The sequence below is a fragment of the Chiloscyllium plagiosum genome, unplaced genomic scaffold (assembly GCF_037043375.1).
Source record: "Chiloscyllium plagiosum isolate Xiang-an unplaced genomic scaffold, Cpla_swu_hap1 HiC_scaffold_37, whole genome shotgun sequence".
Lineage (NCBI taxonomy): Eukaryota > Metazoa > Chordata > Chondrichthyes > Orectolobiformes > Hemiscylliidae > Chiloscyllium > Chiloscyllium plagiosum.
In genome coordinates, this window is record NW_028270175.1 from 37,756,255 (window position 1) to 37,780,440 (window position 24,186).

The following is a 24,186-nucleotide window of genomic DNA, read 5'->3' on the forward strand; positions in this document are numbered from 1 at the left end:
AATTGATGTCAATATATAGAACGAAATAAGATTACTATTTTGAAGGTAACAAGTAACGTGATACCTGATAGAGTGTGCAACGGAGGCAGGCGGATTGATTTCTTCAGGAATGTCATTTCAGGGTGATAAAAGCGAAATGTTTGATCAATAACATAGGGTTGAGCTTCAACATTCACCTGAAGGATGGCAATCGGCTTCTGATTTTCAATTTTGAAAGAGACCTGAAAGAAAACAATCCTACAGTCATTGGCTTTACCCAGTACTTTTCCATTTTAAAACAAAAATTTCACTTGTGGTGCTTCAGGCAATATAAATTACAAATTAATACATCAGATTCAGCAGTAATTCTCACAGCTTTATTCAGGGGAATGGAACCTCTGTCCAACAACATGAGTTCAACTCCCACACCCAACATTTGAGCATAAAATCATCAGTGTAATTGTGAAGAACAGAATTGCCAAAGGTTTCCTGGATTAAATATTACACCAAGATATGGCTGCTTGTTTTGATGAATGCTTAATATCCTGTGACACCATTTGAAGACGCAGCAGACTTCATTCTTCCCTCAATCAACACAACCAATAACAGATTAATAGGGCGTTCACCTTGTCACAGTTTGAGGGAGCCTGCTGGGTACAAAATGCCTGTGACATTCGTTCACATGGAAACAGTAAGTGCTGAACAGGAGCAGTTTGTACATGGAGAGCTTTGGGAAGAACTGAGTGATGTAACATGTCATCTATTATCAGGGCCAATAACTTTAGGTGACTCAATAAATTAGATTGTATCTTTGTGGCCAAATGTCATTGTAATTATGCAACATTCACATTGTCATGGCAGTTGTAAATCAGTCGCCATGTTTAGTAGTGAGTTTTATTGTTTTCTTTAACTCCAGAATCGATAGGAAGGTGGAAGGAAGGTGCTTCAACTGACAGAGTTGGAGGAATCACAGCAAGGATGTGCAGGGTTATGGGGGTGGGGTGCGATGGTGGCAGAAAGGCACAAATTGAATTGTTAATTCAGTGAGACTGTGGTGACATAATGGGCCTTATGGCCTCCGTCTGTACCCTAATAATTCTGTGACCTGTAAGTATCAAAATGAAAGTGTTTTTAGTGGAGTTGAGAGGATAGTCTAAAGCAGTGGTTCTCAAACCAATGCCCACTGACACATGAAGCTCCATAGAGACTTCCCAGAGAGTCAGCGAGTGTTTAGCAAGAAGGACCGGCCTTATCGGTAAGCAACATGGACAGCCAAAGCCCCAGCTCACCAAAAACACTGGCAGCCCACGCTTCACTATTGCTCCTCATGTGGAACTTTTAAGTGCATGAATCTAAATTAGAATGAGGGACACCGCTGATGAAATGATACATACTTCGATTTTCTTGGTTGTGGGGTTGGTTTCCTGTTGATGAATGATATTCTTTTTTGCAAGTTTCCCGTCTGCCGGACCCTGACGAAAATAATAATAACAGTTCAAGATGGTTGGTCTAAGCAAAACAAAGTCATACATATTTACATTTTCTTCTTGGTCCCTTAATGTTCTCCACTTCCTTTTTGAGATGTAGTACTTCCTGTAGAGACAGCCAACATGTCACCTGAATCCTGGCCTCTCAAAGTACTACATGGTAACCAAGGACAGCAAACACTAAATGTGATGACTTGACATACATTCTTAACTTGTTGCTAAAAATAACAAAGACAAGTATGTGTTCAAATTACAATCTGCGTTTACTGGCCTGTACTGTTCTACTAAACAACCAGCCGTCATTTGGAAAATGTGACTTTCCCTTCATGTTCGGTATTTGCTCTGTTTAGTCTTATTTGACCTGGGTCAGTTTGACAACATGCAATGCAGAAATGATAATTTGAATGTAAAGGCATAAGAAATAAAAGCAGAGTAGGTCATGCAGTCCCTCACGGATGATCTTTGGCAACTTCTGTCCTCTTCCCCACTGGGCCCTCTACGTTTTGTCATTTACATAAATGATTTGGATGTGAGCATGAGGTACAGTTAGTAAATTTGCAGATGACACCAAAATTGGAGGGAAAGTGGACAGCAAAGAGGGTTACCTCAGATTACAACAGGATCTGGACCAGATGGACCATGGGCTGAGAAGTGGCAGATGGAGTTTAATTCAGATAAATGTGAGGTGCTGCATTTTGGGAAAGCAAATCTTAGCAGGACTTACACACTTAATGGTAAGATCCTAGGGAGTGTTGCTGAACAAAGAGACCTTGCAGTGCAGGTTCATAGCTCCTTGAAAGTCGAGTCGCAGGTAGATAGGATAGTGAAGAAGGCGTTTGCTATGCTTTCCTTTATTGGTCAGAGTATTGAGTACAGGAGTTGGGAGGTCATGTTGTGGCTGTACAGGACATTGGTTAGGCCACTGTTGGAATATTGTGTGCAATTCTGGTCTCCTTCCTATCGGAAAGAAGTTGTGAAACTTGAAAGGGTTCAGAAAAGATTTACAAGGGTGTTGCCAGGGTTGGAGGATCTGAGCTACAGGGAGAGGCTGAACAGGCTGGGGCTGTTTTCCCTGGAGCGTCGGAGGCTGAGGGGTGACCTTATAGAGGTTTACAAAATTATGAGGGGCATGGATATGATAAATAGACAAAGTCTCTTCTTTGGGGTCAGGGAGTCCACAACTAGAGGGTATAGGTTTAGGGTGAGAGGGGAAAGATATAAAAGAGACCTAAGGGGCAACCTTTTCATGCAGAGGGTGGAATGAGCTGCCAGAGGATGTGGTGGAGGCTGGTACAATTGCAACATTTAGGAGGCATTTGGATGGGTATATGAATAGGAAGAGTTTGAAGGGATATGGGCCGGGTGCTGGCAGGTGGGACTAGATTGGGTTGGGATATCTGGTCGGCATGGACGGGTTGAATCGAAGGGTTTGTTTCCATGCTGTACATCTCTATGACTCTATGTAGAAATAGAAGTAGACCATTCAGCTTACTCTGTCATTCATTGAGATCATGGGCTGATTTGATAAAGGTCAACTGCATAGAATTAGAATCCCTACAGTGTGAAAAAAGGCCCTTCAGCCCAACAAGCCCACACCGATCCTCCAAAGAGTAACCCATCCAGAACGATTAATCTACCTGATTACTCTACATTTACCCTGACGAATGCATCTAACCTACACATCCCTGAACACTATGGACAATTTAGCATGGCCAATTCACCTAACTTGCACATCTTCGGATTGTGGGAGGAAACTGGAGCACCCAGAGGAAACCCACACACACACACAGGGAGAATGTGCAAACTTTACACAGGCAGGTGCCCAAGACTGGAATCGAACCTGGGTACCTGGCATTGTGAGGCAGCAGGGCTAACCACTGAGCCACCATGCCACCCTGTAGTTTTGCCTATTTTCCCGTAACCCTTTATTTACTTACTGATGGGTGGAATGGTGGCTCAGTGGTTAGCACTGCTGCCTCTTAGTGCCAGGGACCTGGGTTCGATTCCAGCATTGGGCAACTGTCTGTGTGGAGTTTGCACATTCTCCCTGTGTTTGTGTGGGTTTCCTCTGGGTGTTCTGGTTTCCTCCCACGTCCAAAGATGCACAGGATAGGTGAATTGGCCATGCTAAATTGCTCATTGTGTTTAGGGATTTGTAGGGTAGGTGCATCACTCAGGGGAAATGTAGAGTAACAGGATAGGGGAATGGGTCTGGGTAGGATACTCTTCAGAGGGATGGTATGGACTTGTTAGGCCAAATGGCCTGTTTCCACACTGTAGGGATTCTATGATTCTTTGAATCTCAGCCTTGAATATACTTAATAACCCAATATCTGAAGTTCTAATTTGCCATAATTTCTTGAGACACCAAAAATCTGTCTATCCGAGTTTTAAATATATCAAAAGGTGATGCAATGACAACAGTCTGCAACAGTGAATTTGAAAGATTCACAAATCTTTGATGTTAAAGATACTCCTCATCCCATCCTCAATGACTTAATGTTTTTCCTGAGACTACACCCCCAGTGTCCTGGATTCCCTAGCTCTGTCAAACTCCATCATTTTCCTCTCATTCTTCTAATTTCCTGAAAGTATAGACCAAATGTTCTCAGCATCTCATCACACAACCCTCCTATCCCAGTTACAAGTCAACTGTTCCAACTCCAACGTAACTGTATCCTTCCTTGCTTAGAGAGACCAAAAGTAGACACCATAATCCAGGAATGGTATCACCAAAGACTCATAAAATTGAAGTAAGACTTCCTAATTCTTGTGTTCCAATCCCCTCACAACAAAAGCCAACTTTCTACTTGCCTTCCAAATTGCTTGATGTATCTTGAATCAGAGAACCACATAAGTTTATAATATGGAATGAGATCATCCGGCCCAGATGTGATCCAGGTAAGAAACAGCCCGCTAACTGAATCCCAGTTTTCAGCTTTCGATCTATAGTCTTGTCAGTAAAATTAAGTTTAAATGTATTTTTAAATGCTGTGAAGATTTCTGCCACCACAACTCTTTGAGGAGACATTTTACAGTACACAATCATAGATGGTTGCATTTCCTCTCACATCTCTCTAAATTTCCTCCATCTTACCCTCACAAAGATAGTTTGTTATAGACCTTTCAACCAAGGGAAATAGGAGCTACCTATTCATTTTAACTCCTCTCAATTTTATACACTTAGATTACTTCTCCTCTCATCCTTCGCTATTCTAAATTTAACAATCTATGGAAATGGTCTCTCCAATCATTCCCCCTAACTAAAATTCTCATGCAACATCTCTAGCAGGTCTCCTATGTATCCTCTCTAGTGCAATCACATTTTTCTTATAATGCAGAGAATGAACTGCACACAGTATGCCAATTGTAAGACTATAAGATTTGGAGCAGACAAAGGCTATTTTGGGCCCATCTGGGTATGCTCTGTCATTCAATTAGATCATGGCTGATCTGATAATCCCCGACTCCACCATCCTGCCTAAACCTTGATAACCTTAATGATTAGAGGTCTATTTATTTCATCTTTGAATGTTCCTAACAACAACACAGCCTCGACAGCTCGTCACAGCAAACAATTCCACAGATTCACCACCTTCAGAGAAAAAAAAATCCTTCTCCTGAATACCTTTAATGGATAACTCCTTACTCTGATTTAGTGTTTTACACTGTTTTAGTGCATTATACAATTCCAACATAACCTTCCTACTCTGAGCGTATGTGTCTCAGCTAATAAGTTATGCGTTCTTAATCTGTTTGGCAAATGGTGGACATTTTCCCAACATCTCTCTATGCTCCTCTACATTTACTACTTATTTTCTATTTCGTTGTCTTTCTGCAAATGCTTTGTCTCATGGATTGAACTCTAAATGCCTCTGTTCTGCTCACCTGACTGGAGTCATAGAATCATACAGCGCAGAAAAGGCCCTTCAGCCCATCAAGTCTGCACCAACAATAACTACCACTGAAGGTTATTCCACTACCATTTACCATCTCTGTTATTTATCAAATACGTGGCTGATTTTGGTATCACCTGCAAACTTCTTGATTAAACCCCATACAGTGAAGTCAACATCTTTGATATACACCACAAACAGCAAGTGACTGTTGCCTTAGATCCCAAGGGCCTTTACCCTCATGAACACTCTAGCCAAGCTTTTGATTAGGTCCTAGTGGCAAAGTCTATGTAGACTACATAAAATGCATTATCCTCATCGAACCTCTTTATTACCTACTCAAAGAATTCAATCATGTTAATGAGACAAGACTGTGCCTTAACAAATCAGTGTTAACTGTCTTTGATTTCTTTCTTTTTAACTGAAGATGTAATATCTCATGCCTGCTCAAGTTAGACTCTATCTGCCAAATTGTTATCTACTCAATTAACCAGTCTAGTTTTCTTTGCAGCCTCTTTGTATTATCTTTAAAGCTTACACTGCCACTCAGCTATATACCAGCAAACTTAGCTGTATCAATCTTGGTAGGACTCTTCTGGGGCAGTAGCAGTGTCCCTGCCTCTGAACCAGGAGGCCCAGATTCAAGTCCCACCCACTCCAGAGCAGATTTCTGTATCAACATCTCTGAATGGGTTGAGTAGAAAATAAATTCAAGAAAATTGAAAAACAAAAAAAGAAATTTACACTTGGTCTCTTTGTCTAAGTCATTTATACAGATTAGAATTAGCTTAGGCCCCAGTCACTGATCTTAACTAATTAAAGCCTGCCTACTTGAAAATGTCCCATTCACTTTACTGTCTGCTCTAAAAGTCTTCCAACTTTGTTTAATATATCACCCTCAGCTCTATCAGCCTTTGGCTTTTATGAGACTTCTTTGGGAATGCCATGTGAAAGTCCAAGCATTCTACATCTGCTGACATCCTTTCAACTACCTCACTAGTTACATCCCCAAAAAATGCGAACAAATCTAATGTTCCTTTGTTAAAACTGTGCTGACTTTAATGGTAGGACATTTCTTTCCAAATGCACTGCAAAAACTTCATTAATCATCGGTTAAATCATTTCCCAATAACTGACACAAAAACAGAAATTGCTGGAAAAGCTCAGCAGGTCTGGCAGCATCTGTGGAGAGAAAGCAGAGTTAACGTTTTAGGTTAAATGACCCTGCCTCAGAACAGTTCTGAGAAAGGGTGGCTGGACCCGAAATTTTAACTCTTGGTTTCTCTCCACTGACACTGCCAGACCTGTTGAATTTTTCCAGCAAATTCTATTTTTGTTTACGATTTACACTGACCACAATTATTTTGGTTTTTATCCCAATAACTGACATCAGACTAACTGGCCTTTCTTTGATCATGGTTTTACATTTGTTACCTGCAAACTACTACCACATGGCATAGAATGCCAACGTCTGCCTCTTTATAATTCACTTATATAAATCCTCTAGGATGGCTGCAAAGCCATAGCTTTGGAAAATGCTGCACGTTGTTATTATCTGCCCTCAGAAGAGTACATATTCCAGCAGATATTATTTCAATGGGAGTGTTAAATTTTAAATGGTTTACCATAACACTATTTTGAAACTCTGGTTTCATTATTGGATTGAGGATTGAACTTGCCAAACTTTCCCAAAAGCTTTGGAAGCTCTGGAAACTTCAACCTTGCCCAGCACGAGGTTTGTTAGAAATAAAAGCAGGAGTGCACTAAATTAGTGTTCTTGGTTGAACAGAAACTTACAATGAGAATGCTCCATTGAATAAACTACAGATTAACATTTAAATATCATCTCCCCTGATGGTATAGTGATTAAAAGCCTCACCCTGTGTGGTACTGAAGCTGATCTACACAGCTCAATAGCACTGTAGGTAACTCACTGCACCACTGGGATCATTTCCTCCCATGGTGATTTCTGGGGAATTTTCTGTGCTTTTTGTTGTATTTCTGAACCCACGTCAAATTACACACATCAGTTCAGCTCAGCGCATAGTAATTACCTGCACCAGGCATTGGTTTTGCTACATCACTGGACTAAAAATGATGACAAATTCCATCCACTGCAGACATGGGGGAAAGAAATCATTTCTCAAGGTGGAAAAAAAATAGTCTCTCCATGTTCATGCTATAAGTCATTTTTTATCAAGTGAACACTAACATTAGGTCACCATGCACCTCATTTATAATTTAGCCTTAGTTTTCAGCTACCTCATATCCCAGAAAATCAATAGGAATCATATTGCACTCCCTTGATGCACAATAGAGTAATGGAATTACTATGGCAGAAGGCCATCGTATCAGAGTTCATTGAAAAAGGACAGTTTCAATGAATAGATCAGTATCTTGTACGACTTGAAACCCTACACATGCTAAGTCTGGACAATATTCCACTTGACCAATAATAATCTTTTTCTAACCTGCCAATTATTAGGGACCCAAATGCTCAATTTTTGTTCATGAATATGTATGCCACTTTCAGCCTTATTCAGATTAAAACTGGTCCTGCCACAAAATTCAGCTTTATAGTTAGTGCCAATAATTTCAGTTAATTTGGTTCAAAGATGGTATCCACACTGTATACACATGCTCGTGCTCTAGTTTGTGGTGCCACTTTGGTGAGGTTGTTAACATGGAATGTTCAGAGTGTGTGCCAGAGGTATGTAGGATAAGCAGAATGTGATATCAATCAGTTTGCAACACTGAATTATGTCACAGCTCCAACTGTCAACCTCAGCACTCCAGTGACTTCCCTTTCTTAAACGCTCCATAACTGTCTCTATTGTAGATTACATCAAGGTTAAAAATGTAAGATTTTGGTTTGATGAAGCAGAATGTGTTTATTTTCAGCTTGTTTTTGCTATGCCTGCGTGTGCTTACAAACAACACTTGAACTTTGGCCCCAGCTGAGAGGCTTTTAGAAGCAAGAAAGCCATGAGGTTGCTGAGGAGATAACTGCTGAGCATGGAACAAGGCTCTCAGCAAAAACTGGTGGGTTTTGGCTTCAAAAGTAAGTAAGCAAGAAAAACACTGACCTGGTGACTTTATTCAAAGAATTCAGTTCTAGGTTTAGAGAGAGAAAGAGTTATTCAAGAGAATTTGCACAAAATATGGAATAGATGCCAACAGAGTATCCACATATGTCTGGTAAGTGATGGTGTGTGACTGTCAGCAACACCTACTCTTGAACCAGTGGATCACATTGGTAGAGATATACTGAGAACGTGAGCTGTGATTTCTGCAGCCATTGCCAGAATAAAGAAGACCAGCCTTCCAGAGGTATGAGTACATTTAAAAGTCTATCAGTATGAAAGTCACACTTAAATGAAAAGATTAAGCTCCATTAAGTCTGGATAAGTTTAAGGCAGTAGCTTAGATCATTTAGAACCATTAATTTACTTGCTCAGTGTACCTATATAGTCTTTATCATTGTTTGTTTTGATCAAGTTTGTACAGTAAAAGTTCCATGATTGTACTGAATGACAGGCCGGGCTCGATGGGCTGAATGGCTGGATGAGTAATTTGAAATCAGTAAAGTATGTGAACAGTGGTGCTGCAGGTAGAGAAGGCCCTTATTCTGAGCTGAAGTCTTCTGTCTGACCACTTATCCCCAGTCATTGCTGTTCTAACAACCCATTCCCTTTAGGCTGCAGCATGAGAGAAAGATGGAGAATAGACAGCGAAGAGAAGGGATAAGATGAGGACTACTTATGATTGTGAAGGTGACTATAGCCATTAATTTCTTCAAATGGAGAGAGGGTGACAGATCCCAGTTCACCATCCACTGATGCACAAGCAAGATGAGTGATTCTGATTATTGTTTTGTCACTGACTAGACATATGGCTTTGTCAAGATACTAGACTTACCCATGATGTACGCATCATCAACTTCATACAGGTGGTTTTGCAGATGTCAAATGAAAATGCTGAAGCTACCACAAAAAATAGCAAAGGATTCCATTTGCGAAATAAGAGGGCAAGGATGATGTCAGCAGATTTGAAGGAGGGAGGGGAATCTATGCAGGGATTGAGAAATATCAACAATATCAGTCTGTGAGAGGACCAGGCAATTGGTCACAAGATGAGCCCAGAGGAGGCATGCAAGAGACAGGAGACCAACCAGGAAAGGTCATGAGTTCAGGTTTGTGGCACACTGTAGCATGTGAGGAAGTCTGGCCCAGTGGAAGCGAACAAAGCATTAGAGGCAAATTGGTCAATTTTTTCAATCTTAGTGACAAAGACTCCATGAGCTCCTTGTTGTCAAAAGGTGAACATCAAGGAAACAAGGTAGAGGAACTGAAGAAGATGGTTTTTAGTAGATATTATATATTTTATAGCTCAGACCAATGCAGAGGTAACACTAATTGCAAAGACAATTTGTAATTTCTTGTCTCCACTGTAGAGTTCCGTTGTTCTGTGTATGAATTTGTGAGTCTGTTTACTATTGATGCTCAGTGTGCTTGATTATGTAAAAGGTTACTGGACCTGTAACATTTTCTCTTCTTTTTCTTCACAAATGTAGCCAAACCTGCTGAGTTTCTCCAGCAATTTCTGTTTTTGCATCAAATATTTTAGTTTGTTAAGAAGCCCTTGAGTTCTGATATGTATTAAGTTTACAGTTTTAAAAAAGGAACTTTTGATGCGACTGGCTTGTGAGAGAAGCCAGGCCACTACTACTCAGCTCCCCATCTTTGTTGGAAATTCATGACTATTGTGAGGCAAACTTGTAGATCACATTTCACCTCAACACATAGATTACAGCAAACAGAGAGAAAAAAATGTAAATTCAGTCACTTGTCAGGTCTGAAATATATATGCAGTAGGAAACTAAACCTGTTTTGGAGTAACACAGAACTCAATCTCCATCATGAGGCTTCAATTACCAGTCATTGCTGGGATAAATGATCATAATCCAATTAGCAATTTGGAGCAGCTATTGTTCATTTTGCCACTGGGTTCAGCAGTGAGCAATTAAAAAATGTACTTTCCTGATTCTACACCATTACCTGGAGCTCTGTAATGGTAAATATGTACTAGTCTTTTCTTGCTGGAGAACAAGGAAAAGGAAAAGGAGTAGCTGTGTATCTCACATGCAAGTGGGGTCACGAATGGGACCCAGTGATAAATGCAGCAATATATTGATCTGGAGTTGTATCTCAAGGAAAGGTGGTTGCAAATAGCACCCTGGAATATGAGAAAATACATGAAAATGTGAAGTACCATTAGTGGTCTTAAAGAGATTTTTTTAAAGTATTGGAAATGCACCTATAGACAAATTACACTGTGAATATAAAACGACAATTTCCATACATCACTTTGATTTGTTGCTTAAATGATGCCTTTCTACATATTGTGTTACGACTAAGGCTGGAGCAGAGCACGGATTCCTTTCTGCTCCACAGGTCATGAGAACATTTATATTTCACTAGGTTGATGATTTGGCTAATTACGTAGATCTCAGATGTTATCTCATTTAATATTAGTAACAAGGCAGCCTGGTTTCTTGCGTCAACAAAAAATAGCAACATAACTGAATAAAACTTACTTAAACAAACATGCTTGTACTAGTTGTTTAAAAGTGTCTGCAAAGATAGATATAATTTATATTCCATTCCAAAATTAAAATGAGACAAACATAGCGAATGGACAAACTGTGATTTGAACACCAAAATAGATCAAACAGCAAATGTGATCAAGTCAGATTCCACAGATTTCTCCAACCAATACTATTAGTAACACAGTGGGGGTTGACAAATTTCATTAAAACATGACAAGAATCAAAATGCTCACTTTTGATGGTCTGGCCTTGAAACTCCCTCAAGAACCATTTTACAGTGGACTGCCATGATAACTACTCACATTCTGGTAGTTCACCTTTGTTCCCTTGGTCTGCAGACCCTGGATTCTGGAAACTGCACTCTAACACTGACAGGCACAACTCTAGCTGTTCACAAATCCAGTACTGTCCCCCTGTTTGCTTGCTTTCTTTTGTGAGCTCTGATTATCGGCAGCACGGTGGCTCAGTGGTTAGCACTGCTGCCTCACAGCACCAGGGACCCAGGTTCGATTCCAGCCTCGGGCATCTGTCTATGTGGAGTTTGCGCATTCTCCCAGTGTCTGCGTGGGTTTCCTCTGGGTGCTCTGGTTTCCTCCCACAATCCAAAGATGTGCAGGTCAGGTGAATTGGTGATGCTAAATTGCCCGTAGTGTTAGGTGCTTTAGTCAGAGGGAAATGGGTCTTTGCGGGCTACTCTTCAGAAGGTCGGTGTGGACTTGTTGGGCCAAATGGCCTGTTTCCACACTGTAAGGAATCTAATCTAATTTAATCCTGTTCAGTTGCACTCACCAATTACTGCTTATGGCCTTTTAACTCCTAATTTAAACAAAAAAAAATTGTTTAACATATTTTCCTAATCAACCTGTACAGAAATATTACTGCACACCTCTGGAGCAGGTGGGACTTAATTCTGGGTCGTCTGGTCCAGAGGTTGGGACACCACCACTGCACCACAAGAGCCTACTCTCTACTGTAGTATTACTGGCAAATGGATTCATCCGAGACCCAACTCTAATACTTTGTTGCATGGCTGTATAGTACTATCCCAGTACTCTTGGCCTTTCATTCAGCCCCAACAGTATGTAACCAGTGTAAATCAGCAACTTTCTCAGTGCTCCAGTTAAACAGCTGTTCTGTTCATGGAGTCTGATTCTGCCTCTTGTTTTCTAACTCCAACTGTGACCCAAGAATTTCTCTCCAGTGATCCCTGAATTACATGGAGTGATCTACCAAAAGGCTTGTAATGAACTCTGACCTAGTGAGAACCAGCAGTGTAAGCCAAATTTAGCAACTTGGAACTTTCTGCTTTCAGAATGTTACAGTTCATAGATTTCCGATTCCCACACAGATCAAACAGAAATCAAGGTCATCAGATTTGCCAAAGATTTAATGCATTACAGGATTTATTTCTTTAGTTTGATCCTGCCCTTTCCTTAAACTTCTCAGGATACCAGTCATAGAGTCATAGTCATAGAGAGGTACAGCATGGAAACAGACCCTTCGGTCCAACCCGTCCATGCTAACCAGATAAACCAACCCAATCTCGTCCCACCCGGCAGCACCTGGCCCATATCCCTCCAAACCCTTCCTATTCATATATCCATCCAGATGCCTCTTAAATGTTGCAATTGTACCAGCCTCCACCACTTCCTCTGGCAGCTCATTCCACACACGTACCACCCTCTGCAGGAAAAAGTTGCCCCTGAGGTCTCTTTTATATCTTTCCCCTCTCACCCTAGAACTATGCCCTCCAGTTCTAGACTCCCCGACCCCAGGGAAAAGACTTTGTTTATTTACCCTATCCATGCCCCTCATAATTTTGTGAACCTCTATAAGGCCACCTCTCAGCTTCTGATGCTCCAGGGAAAACAGCCCCAGCCTGTTCAGCTGCTCCCTATAGTTCAAAATGTGTTGCTGGAAAAGCGCAGCAGGTCAGGCAGCATCCAAGGAACAGGAGAATCGACGTTTCCTGAAGAAGGGCTTATGCCCAAAACGTCGATTCTCCTGTTCCTTGAATGCTGCCTGACCTGCGCTTTTCCAGCAACACATTTTCAGCTCTGATCTCCAGCATCTGCAGCCCTCACGTTCCCTATAGTTCAAACCCTGGCAACATCTTTGTAAATCTTTTCTGAACCCCTTCAAGTTTCACAACATCTTTCCGATAGGAAGGAGACCAGAATTGCACACAATATTCCAACAGTGGCCTAACCAATATCCTGTACAGCCGCAACATGACCTCCCAACTCCTGTACTCAATACACTGAACAATAAAGGAAAGCATACCAAATGCCGCCTTCACTATCCTATCTACCTGCGACTCCACTTTCAAGGAGCTATGAACCTGCACTCCAAGGTCTCTTTGTCCAACAATACTCCCTAGGAACTTACCATTAAGTCCTGCTAAGATTTGCTTTCCTAAAATGCAGCATCTCACATTTATCTGAATTAAACTCCATCTGCCACTTCTCAGCCCGTTGGCCCTAAAACAGGTGGCTTCTGTTGTATATAATCCTGCAAGATTGTTAACGGATGTCTCAAATGAATTTGTTTCTAGCAGTGCCCAATATCCACACACCAACATCTACCTACCAGCAGAGGCATCAACAAGATACCAATCAACAGCAGAAAGCACAGGCTGACTATTCTCCAGCAATCTAACTCTGTGGTACTGAGGTGTTTAATGCTGCAATACTTCATTGGTTGTAAAGTGTGGGTCGTTCTGAAGTTGTGAAAGATGCCATTTAAATGCAAGCTCATTTTATTTATTCCCATATGACATCAGAATATTACCTACTAAATTATTACAGACGAGAAACCATAAAGGAAAACTTATTTATGTCTTCAATTAATATCGAGCAGTGCCTTATCACCTGAGCCACTTGATGAACTATGATATTGTTTTTAAATCAAATAAAATAAGAGTGAACCGGGATTAAAGGAACCTAGAGACATGAAAAGCTACTAGAGTTTAGACTACAGTATACCTGTGGAGCAATGGAATGGTCAGCACTGAAGGTCTGGAATTTAAATGGGATGTAGACAGTCTCCTTTGGTCGTAGGTAGAGCTGAGGACTCTGTACTCCTCCTTCAACATGGAACATGTCCTCCTCCAGCGGTGTCAGTGTTTTTGTGAGGTTCTTGAAGTATTTCCATTCTCTGCTGTTCACAATGACGCTGGAACAGATACAAATCAGACACTCAACATCCATACTGAAGAAGGAAGAGCCTCGTTGTTAAAACTTATTATTGCAGAATACGAAGCAGAAAAGAGAACAATAAAGAGAGTGATCTCCATAGACCTGATCTATTGTCTGCTATGAACATCTATTATTAACACCAACTCTTCATCTACCGTATGTCACTTCTCCACTCCCGACAGCACTCCTATTATCTTTCCCATCTGTTCTACTTGCTCTTCCTCCCCTTCTTTCACTACAGCGTAAAAACAATCACTCTTCCAGCACCTTCCAGACCAGCTGAGTCTTTCCAGCACTGTCTGTTTTTATTTTTTAAAAAAGCGCGTTGTAATTTCTTATTGTCTTGAACTCGCTTGCAACCCAGAGCAATGGGATGAAAATCTTCATTGATATTTGTCCTTAAGCGCCCTTTGTAAAATTTGTCAAGCAGTCTCAGTCCAATTTTGTAGTGAACATGACTATTCCCAATCAGCAGCCCCACTCAAAGACAAACATGAGGAATATTGGTGCAGTGGTGGGGACATGTGATCTCCTGAGGTTGAAGCAGGCTGACATGAGTGAGGCACAGGCAAGGGCACTTTGGTTTGTATCCAGCAGCATTGGTCCTGAAATTGTGTGTTTCCCAATCACATATTGATGGGAGACTTTCTTTCATCTTCTCATTGCTATGGAAAGACATTTCCACATGAAAGAGAAGGGGAGAGAGCAATCACAAATCAATGTTACAGTTCCTAGGACAGGAGAGGTGTTTGAAGAAGCTTGAAGGTGGGCCATTTGTCTATTTATCCAACAGCTAGGACAAGATAGCTGATCCAAAAAAGGAATAAAAATGGGAGGACATTCTCTCCAGCAATATTCAACACATTTACAGCAGGAAAATTCAAACCTTTGGTCAAGGGAAACTGTCCTAATCTGTGACTTGCTCATGGGGAATTCTCACAGCCCAGTCGTCACATTATTAATTTTTAAGCATTTCCTCTGTCTGTCGCTTGGTCCCTTCAATCCCAATTCCAACTTTAGGCAAGAAAGTGGTATAGTAAATTCAAGGACTATGGAACCAAAGATCTGCTGAGGGTCAAAGGGGAGCAGAAGGAGAGCTGGGAGTGAGTCGCAATCTTGTTGCCCATAATGCACTGCCGTCACAGACAGTAACACTGAGTGTCAGTCTTTGTCCACTTGTGCAACAAGCAGTATACCTGAGTTCTGGATGTTCGCACTCAATGGTTATTGTGTGTTGAACACTGTAGGGATTTTTCAGAGAAAATTCAAAAAATTCAGCATTTCCAAGTGTGGCATATAAGGTGTACTGTGTGGTGATGGCCTGGGATAACATCCTGCTGATACTTTCCGATTTAATCCGCTCCCGGTACACATTGATGATCTGCAAGTCTCTCTCATGGTGCTTTCGCTCCTCGTGTTTAGTCTGGAAAAAGAACACACACGTTATCAAGTGTGGACATCGCTTTGGCAGACAGATTGCAAATGAGTGAAATTGTGAGCTTACACCATTCCTTGATCTCTCAGTAACGTCACACCCAATCCATAGGTTCACTTGCTAGTTAGCAACTCTGACATGGTATTGACAAGGGCTTAGAAAAGGACATTCACCTACTCTTTTGCCAGAAGTAAGCTTGCAAATATTCATAATCAATAAATATATTCTAGAATCTCAACTAATAATTAGCTATCTAGTCCTAAATCGCAAGCAAACAAGGGAAAGAGAGAGAAAAAAGAGAAGGGAAGAAATATTACAATTCATTGTTGAAGCCAAACTGCATCAACTACTGAGAGAAAAAATAACTGCCAAACTAAAAGAAAATGATTCTCTTTGATGTTACTTTCAAAATGACTAGCAATGCATATAAAGGTCATTACTCTTGAGAACTATCATTCTATGGTTTGTGTGGTGAAGGTGCACCCACAACACTGTTTATAAGAAATTCCATGTTTTTGTCACAGTGACAATGAGTGTATAGCAGTATATTTCCAAGTCAAAATGATGTGTGATTTGGATTGGAATTTGGAGATGATAGTGCTCCCACTGACCTGCTGCCCTTGCTTTTATAGATGGGATGGTCATGGAGTTAGAAAGTTTTGAGAAATATGCCTTGGCAAGTTGCAAGAACACAAAACAGGCACAGTTCACTGGCACTGCAGGTGTAATATCGGCTCTTCATACTTAATGGTGTCAATTTTCTTGAGCCTTGTTTAGAGCTGTACACATCCAGACAAGTGGAGAATAATTATTCTGTTCTGATGCAAGATTATGTACCTGAAACATTAACTCTTAATTTTTGTGGATGGCACGGTGGCTCAGTGGTTAGCACTGCTGCCTCACAACGCCAGGGACTCAGGTTCAATTCCCACCTTGGGTGACTATCTGTGTGGAATTTGCACATTCACCCCATGTCTGCAGGGGTTTTCTCTGGGTGCTCCGGTTTCCTCCCACAATCCAAAGATTGTGAAGGGCAGGTGAATTGGCCAGGCTAAATTGCTCATAATGTTCGGTGCATTAGTCAGGGGTAAATATAGGGTAAGGGAATGGTTCTGGGTGGGCTACTCTTCAGAGGGTAGGTGTGGACTTGTTGGGCCAAATGGCCTGTTTCCATACTGTAGGGAATCTAATCAAATCTTGTCAGACAGCCATAGCTCTCAATCAAGCTGGGACTTGGGTACAGATTAATGAATGTTTTGAATAAGAAGATTAACTGAGAGGCCAGACATCCATTATTCTAATATCAGCTCCTGCTTGATTGACAGTGAACGGCTGTTTGATTCTGTGCTATCAATTTCACAATGTTTGTTAACATTTTCAATACTGGCAATTTCAGCTTAAAACTTTATAGAGTCTGGATGATTGATGCTTTTATTGCCATGTGTTGGAAAGGCATCTTTTTTTTAATAGAGTGGAAATTTTTCAATGAATGACTATTTTTTGAAAGTTTTGTTTTAACACATTCTACTGTCACAACAGTATGTATTGCTTCTGTACAATATTTAGTGAGCGTATGGGCATGGGAGATCGGGGGATCATGGGATTGTTTGGAGGAATATAGCTCGGTATGGAAGGCATGAGGGATCATGGGAGTTGTTTGGAGCTAGTGGACATGAGGTAGAATAGGTGGGGGTGAGGAGGTAGTGTAATGGTTGAGGAGGTATGAGGGCTAGAGGACTACTTTTTATTATTGAGACCATGTTCCACAACACTGAAGTAGATCTTTTAAACAACTTAACCTGGAACATTTGGCCAAAAGAAGATGCCTGACCTGGAAATTTTCCTGACTCCCACTACCCCCTTCGAGGATGAGAATCCAGGCTAATGTTTACATGGGCCTTCATCGGAATGATCAACTAATTGGAGGCATTCTCTGGAAATGTGTCCATATTTGCGCAGGGGCTCCTGAGAGAGATGTCAATACTTACAGTAAAGATTAAAATCCTCTCCTGTAGGTAACACACCAGTGATAGAGAAATATATCACTTGTGTGTTACTGGATCAGAGATAAATATGTTAATAAAGACTTGAAAATCCATAACCACAATCTATCAACTTATGGCACATTTAGTCTGTGCTGACTATCATGCAACTTCATCAAATTTCCAAACATGACAATTGTCATAAAGAAGATTAGCTGAGTATTCAGGCAAGGGATCTACTGCTATAAATAATTGGGCTTTCTCACACTATTTACAAATCAAATAAAAGGCAGGAATATTATGGGGAAAGTGAGGACCGCAGATGCTGGAGATCAGAGTCGAGAGTGTGGTACTGGAAAAGCACAGCAGGTCAGGCAGCATCCTTCATCAGGAAGGAGGCTTGTGGGTCGGAGCTGAGAGATAAATGGGAAGGGGATGGGACTGGGGGGAGGTAGCTGGGAAAGCGATAGATGGATGAAGGTGAGGGAAAAGGTGATAGGTCAGAGGGGGCAGTGATGGATGGGTCCGGAGGGCAGTGTCAAGTTGGAGGCTTGGGACTGAGATAATGTGAGGGGAGGGGAAATGAGGAATATTGTGTTTGGATCAAAATGCGTACATTGGCCCAATAAAAGTTAACCAGGGAGTTGGATACATTGTGTGATGGATACTTTATCCGCATCTAACGTACATTTCAAAGCACAGTTATACAGACAAAGCATACTGCCAGCAGCTTCCCTGAGATGAAAACTTCAGTGGGTCCTCAGTCGTCTGACCCATATGCCTAGATGCAGGACTGATATCACATCAGTTGCCTGATCAGCTGCCTGACCAAAGTAAGAAGGAAGGAGAAAATAATCAGTTTAACTTTGTGGTGATGACATTTTGTGAAGCTTGAGTAATAAGTTAAGAACCACTGACTGCACGTACACACACACACATCCTGCTCGTCCCCCCCCCAACCCCCCGAGATTTTGTTCACAGCGCAGCATCAGGGAATTATCTTTTAGATAAGTATGCATTTTAATAGCGAATTACATTACTCATTACTTGATGAGTATGTTACGAGAGTAGTCAGTGGCCCCCAATGGCAATATGACTGGGTGAGGAATCCAGAGGCCCAGGCTAATGCTCAAACATGAGCATTAAATCCCACCACAACAGCTGAAGGAACTTAGATTAATTAAACCTGGAATTGAGAGCTTGTTTTGGTAACAATAACCATGAAACTATCATTCATTGCTACAAATCCATCTGGTTCATTAATGTCCTTTAGGTAATGAAACTTGCTGTTCTTATCCAGCCTGGCTGATACGTGACACAAGACCCACAGCAATGTGATTGATTCTTAACTACTCTCCAAAATACTCTAGCAAGACAGCAGCAAGGCCTCATCTGGATACTGTGTCTAGTTCTGGTAGTCCTGTTATAGGAAGAATACTATGACACTGGAAAGGGTTTAGATTTACCTGGATGTTGCTGGCAATGGAGGAATGGGACTTCTTTCACTGCAGCACAGGAGGTTGAGGGGTGACGTTATACAGATTTATAAAATCATGAGGGGCACAGATACGGTGAATGGCAGGTGTCTTTTCCCTCGGATGGAGGCTTTCAAGGCTCGGAATATATTGTTAAGATAAGAGGAGCAAGATTTATAAAGGACATGAGGGACTTTTTTTTTACAGAGTAGTTCATGTGTGGAATGAACTTCCAGAGATGGTGGATGTTGGTACAGTTGCAATGTTTAGAAGACATTTGGATAAGTACATGAATAAGAAATGTTTGGAGGGATATAGGCCAAGCACAGGAAGGTGGGACCAGATTAGTTTGGGATTATGGTCAGGTTTGACTGTTTGGACCAAAGGGTCTGTTTCCATACAGTATGACTCTTTGACTATGACATGGAATGCAAGGACAATTAACAACAATCAATAGTGGCCCAGCCAGTTATGCCCATTTCCTTTTCAGATGCATTTTACTTTCCATTGTTGGTCAAACTTAAACATGAGCATCGTACCAAAACGTGGGTCTTCGATTTAAGATCGACACCGGACTCCAGCTGTCGAACAGCCATCATCCTCCGCAGCTTCCGTTTCCGAAGGATATCCGCGTCACTATCTAGATCTTGTTGTCCAAAGTTGTCAATTCGTGCTCTGGAGAAAAGGACAGAAGCCAGCTCACTGTCCAAGTCTACCATTCGTTGTGCTCTATACATGTTTAAAGCTAAAAAAGAAAGAGAAGACAAATTTTAAGATAACTTACAGAAAACCCAGAAGGGAGAGAGGAGGCTTTACCTTTTTAAAGGCAAGCTGTCATGATCCATACTGAGCTGCTTGGTTGGGTGCTGAAAGAAGATACAAGAATAATTTCCAGAAAAGGACATATTTGCACCACCGGGGAAAACCAGGGAATGAGACTAATTGGATAGCTGTTTCAACACAGGGTAGGCTAAATTGTCATCATCTCTACTGTCGGATTCTGAGAGTTATTAGAATTATCAGACCAAATTATAACAAACTCACATCTTCAGATTTCTCACACTCTGCAGCTGTAATTTTACAGCAAATTTCAATGGGAATTCCCAATGTCATTGAAGTTCTGGGAGACTGAAAGACTGCAGACCTGACAATATCTGAAGCAGGGTGGGGCAGGGGAGAGAAATCATCATTGCACCCAAGGAACGTCGTCAAGGTTTGATACGTCAGCTACTATGATGAGGGACTCTCAAACCATCTTATCACACTTTACATTGTGACATCATTTGCAAAGAAGCATTTTCCAACAACACTCTTCATGGACCTGGCACTTCCATTGTATTCTTCCTCTTCTGTCTTCTCAAGGCGAGTAGCACATGAGGCAGATAAAGCGCGGTGGCTCAGTGGTTAGCACTGCTGCCTCACAACACCAGGGACCCAGGTTCCAATCCACCCTTGGACAACTATCTGTGTGGAGTTTGCACATTCTTCCCGTGTCTACATGGGTTTCTTACGGATGCTGTAGTTTACTCCCACAATTCAAAGACGTGCAGGTCAGGTGAATTGGCCATGCTAAATTGCCCATAGTGTTCAGGGATGTGTAGGTTAGGTGCATCAGTCAGAGTAATGGGGAATGGGTTTGGATGGGATACTCTTCGAAGGGTCGGTGTGGACATGTTGGGCTAAAGGGCCTGTTTCCACACTGTAGGGAGTCTGTATGTTTATGTCTGTTTCTATTGCCAGATTTTCCTGGAACAGGTCTCTAGCCTGTTGCCAGAGGCTGTAGCACCACAGCCAGCAGAACAGACCAAGAAACTCTCCCATTCTTACTAGCTGCCACAGGCATATCAGAAGGAGTGACAGGCTGATGATCAACTTGCTTGTCCACGTAATGAACATGCCTTTCATGACCAATGAGTCCAAGAAGCTCTCATTCAGAGGAGGAACAGTATCCACTGCATCACCTTCCTTCAAGGTGTGTTGAACTAACGGTAGTTGCTTCTCTGAAAATTTGGGCATCTAAATTGTAAATATTCCCATGTCACAGGGCGTAAGTTTACACTTCACTATTTTTAGCTCCAGAGGAGGCAATACAGAAGAGATGGCTGATAATCTTAAAACAAACTTTCTTACCTTGATCTAATTTTACCGAGTTATTTTGTCTTAAGTAAAGTATGCAGATATTGTAGAGTATACAATTAACATTTAACTAAAATTTGAATGATACTTATGAGTTATTCAGAAAGTCATTTCAGATAATAGAAATAACCTAGGAATCTTTGTAAAAGAGTATTATTTTCTCAGTAATTCATTGAAGAGGTGGATAATTCATGCGGAGATAACATGGGACATCGGGCCACTGAAATACCCACGCAGAATGTAGTAACACCGAATAGATCTCAGGCAAATGCCTTCAATGCAGCAGGAACTGGAGCAAATTACAGACCTGCTGCCTGGACAAATATCGAGGTTAGTGAATAACTTGCCCTTTTAAGAATTTGCTTGATTTCTGTTCATGAAAAACACAGGGAAAGGAGAGAAAGAGGGAAGTGTGTCTGTGTGTGTTTCTATACCTGTGTGCATGTGCACATGTGGACTTGTATGTCTAAGAGATGGCATGTCATATGTGGAAAAGTGATAGTGTAAGAATGACTGCAAGAGAGCAAAGTAAATGCTACAGGGACAGGGAGAAGGAAGGGGAGAACGAGTGAAAGAGTGATGAGCTACTAGATTAGGTGTTTAGCCAAGGTGGTCAGTGAAAGGATCATGAAATATTCACAACACCTTTTCAAAAAACTTGGTATTCTCCCTGTCTGATACATCATACAACCAAACAAGTGTGGACATCTTATCTCACTATTGTTTCTGTTAGCTAATTATGTATAAAAATGTTTGACGTGTTTCTTTACCAAAACAGTCACCTCAAAACACGTCTAGGCAATTAACTGCGGATGAAGCATTGTGAAATGTTTCTGAGGGACGAGGTCATTGGGGTCGAGCTTGCTTGGGACAACAGGTTTTCGAAGACAAACAGGATAAAAGAGCACTATGACTTTATCTTTCATTCAAAATGTCTGATCATTGACCACAAGTAATAAGAGACAGCTGCAACATTGACCATGAGCAATTAACTTCAGTGTTCATTGTAATAACCATAGACAAAGGCTTTGATTAACACTCTCACCCACTTTTGATTCAACCAGTAGGTTATCAATAAGGAGGAGCTAAGTATCCCTTCTGAAAGAGACACCACTGGTATTTCACTACTGGCACCATAAGCAAAGCAAAAACTTTAAAACAACAAAGTTAATGAGATTAAAGTGACAACATGAGGAGTGAATTCCAGTCTCAATTGTGTCCACCAGGCTGGGCTGGCCTGAAGCTGACCTGCAGATACAATTGTGGATGTGTAGGAAAATATAGGCAGCACTGAAGACATAATTGTGACGCTGGCCACGATGTGAGGTCCATCGACAGGCAGCATGGGTTTAAAATGGAAAGGAAGAAAGGGTAGGCCCAAGATTGACTCTTTCATTTGAAAATGGTCACATACTCAGAGAAAGAGTCAACAGTAAATGCTGATTTACATGTGAACCCTATTCTGTGTTTTGCGATCACTTGGCCCACCAGCATCCAACACCGATCTATTATATTCTGTCCTCAGGAATGTTATCACAAAGCACACAATTATATGAGGTAAGAGGGTTCCATGACTAATTTGGCACTGCCAGCAATTGAAAGCTGCCAGCCTCCAACTTGTGGGCAGTGTTTCCATTCCCCAGGTTCCTAAATCCCAGTTCTGATCAATTCAGTGTTGGACAGGCATCTAATCTCATCGGGGAGGAAGTGAGCACTGCAGATGCTGGAAATCAGAGTCAAAGAGTGTGGTGCTGGAAAAGCATAGCAGGTCAGGCAGCATCCGAGGAGCAGGAGAATCGCTGTTTCGAGCATAAGCTCTTCATTATGAAGCTCCTGATGGAGGACTTATGCCCGAAATGTCAACTCTCCTGCTCCTCCAATGCTGCCTGACCGGCTGTGCTTTCCCAGCATCACACTCTTCAAATCTAATCTCATCGGGCCTGCCCCTATGGAGGTAACACAGGAACCCTGTCAAATCTTCAACTGCTGTAGAATATGGGAACCCCAGCACAGGAATAAAATGTTGGTCAAAGTATGAGAAGATCAACAACTTTCTAGAGCTGGTTTAAAGGCAAGCAAGGTGCAAGCCAAGAAATTTGTCTGGAGTGATAGATATGACATATGGTGCCTGGGTTCCATTCCATTTTTTTAGATTACATTAGATTAGATTTTAAATTAGATTAGATTTTTAGATTAGATTACATTACAGTGTGGAAACAGGCCCTTCGGCCCAACAAGTCCACACCGACCCGCCGAAGCGCAACCCACCCATACCCCTACATTTACCCCTTACCTAACACTACGGGCAATTTAGCATGGCCAATTCACCTTACCTGCACATCTTTGGACTGTGGGAGGAAACCGGAGCACCCGGAGGAAACCCACGCAGACACGGGGAGAACGTGCAAACTCCACACAGTCAGTCGCCTGAGGCAGGAATTGAACCCAGGTCTCTGGCACTGTGAGGCAGCAGTGCTAACCACTGTGCCACCGTGCCGCCATTGAAATGAATATAACTGGACGCCAGATGTTTCACTGACCAGGGGGGCAGACCCCAATACCAATCATTTGGGTCACTGCCAAAAATAAGTTTCTACCCATCTACCTCCTATCCTGAACCACAAAGCTAATTCTTTTATGGAATAGAGTATTTGCCTATGCAGTGCATAAATACAGTCAGTTCAATATGTTCCACTATTGAGGATCTTGTGTTTACTGGAAGCATTCTGCTCTGACCCATATGAGAGAACAGGCTAACCAAAAGCTGAGCCGATACTTACCACTGAGTTTTTTCGGACTTCTTGTAGACAGGCTCCCACCAGAAAAACCACTGGTTCCATCCTGTGAGGAGATGATCCTTGACTCAGGAACAGGAATCGGATTCTTTGCTGTCCGCTTAGGGTGGTGACCTTGTGGTGACAAAACATGCAGTGTCATCAAGTGTTCCACGTTAACTTGTGCGACATGAATATGAGAAATGATGTTTGACAG

General features: G+C 41.6%; 1 protein-coding gene across 1 annotated transcript in view; it reads right to left on the reverse strand.

The window, feature by feature from the left end:
* nphp4 (nephronophthisis 4) overlaps positions 1-24,186 on the reverse strand; it is a 450,076-nt gene that overhangs the window by 38,697 nt on the left and 387,193 nt on the right. The window contains exons 19-24 of the mRNA XM_087980586.1: positions 23,976-24,104; positions 19,599-19,804; positions 15,364-15,590; positions 13,955-14,144; positions 1,374-1,451; positions 65-221 (exon numbers count right to left, since the gene is read on the reverse strand). Of these exons, the coding sequence (XP_087836712.1) occupies positions 65-221; positions 1,374-1,451; positions 13,955-14,144; positions 15,364-15,590; positions 19,599-19,804; positions 23,976-24,104 (987 nt within the window). The remainder of the gene's footprint in view (positions 1-64; positions 222-1,373; positions 1,452-13,954; positions 14,145-15,363; positions 15,591-19,598; positions 19,805-23,975; positions 24,105-24,186) is intronic.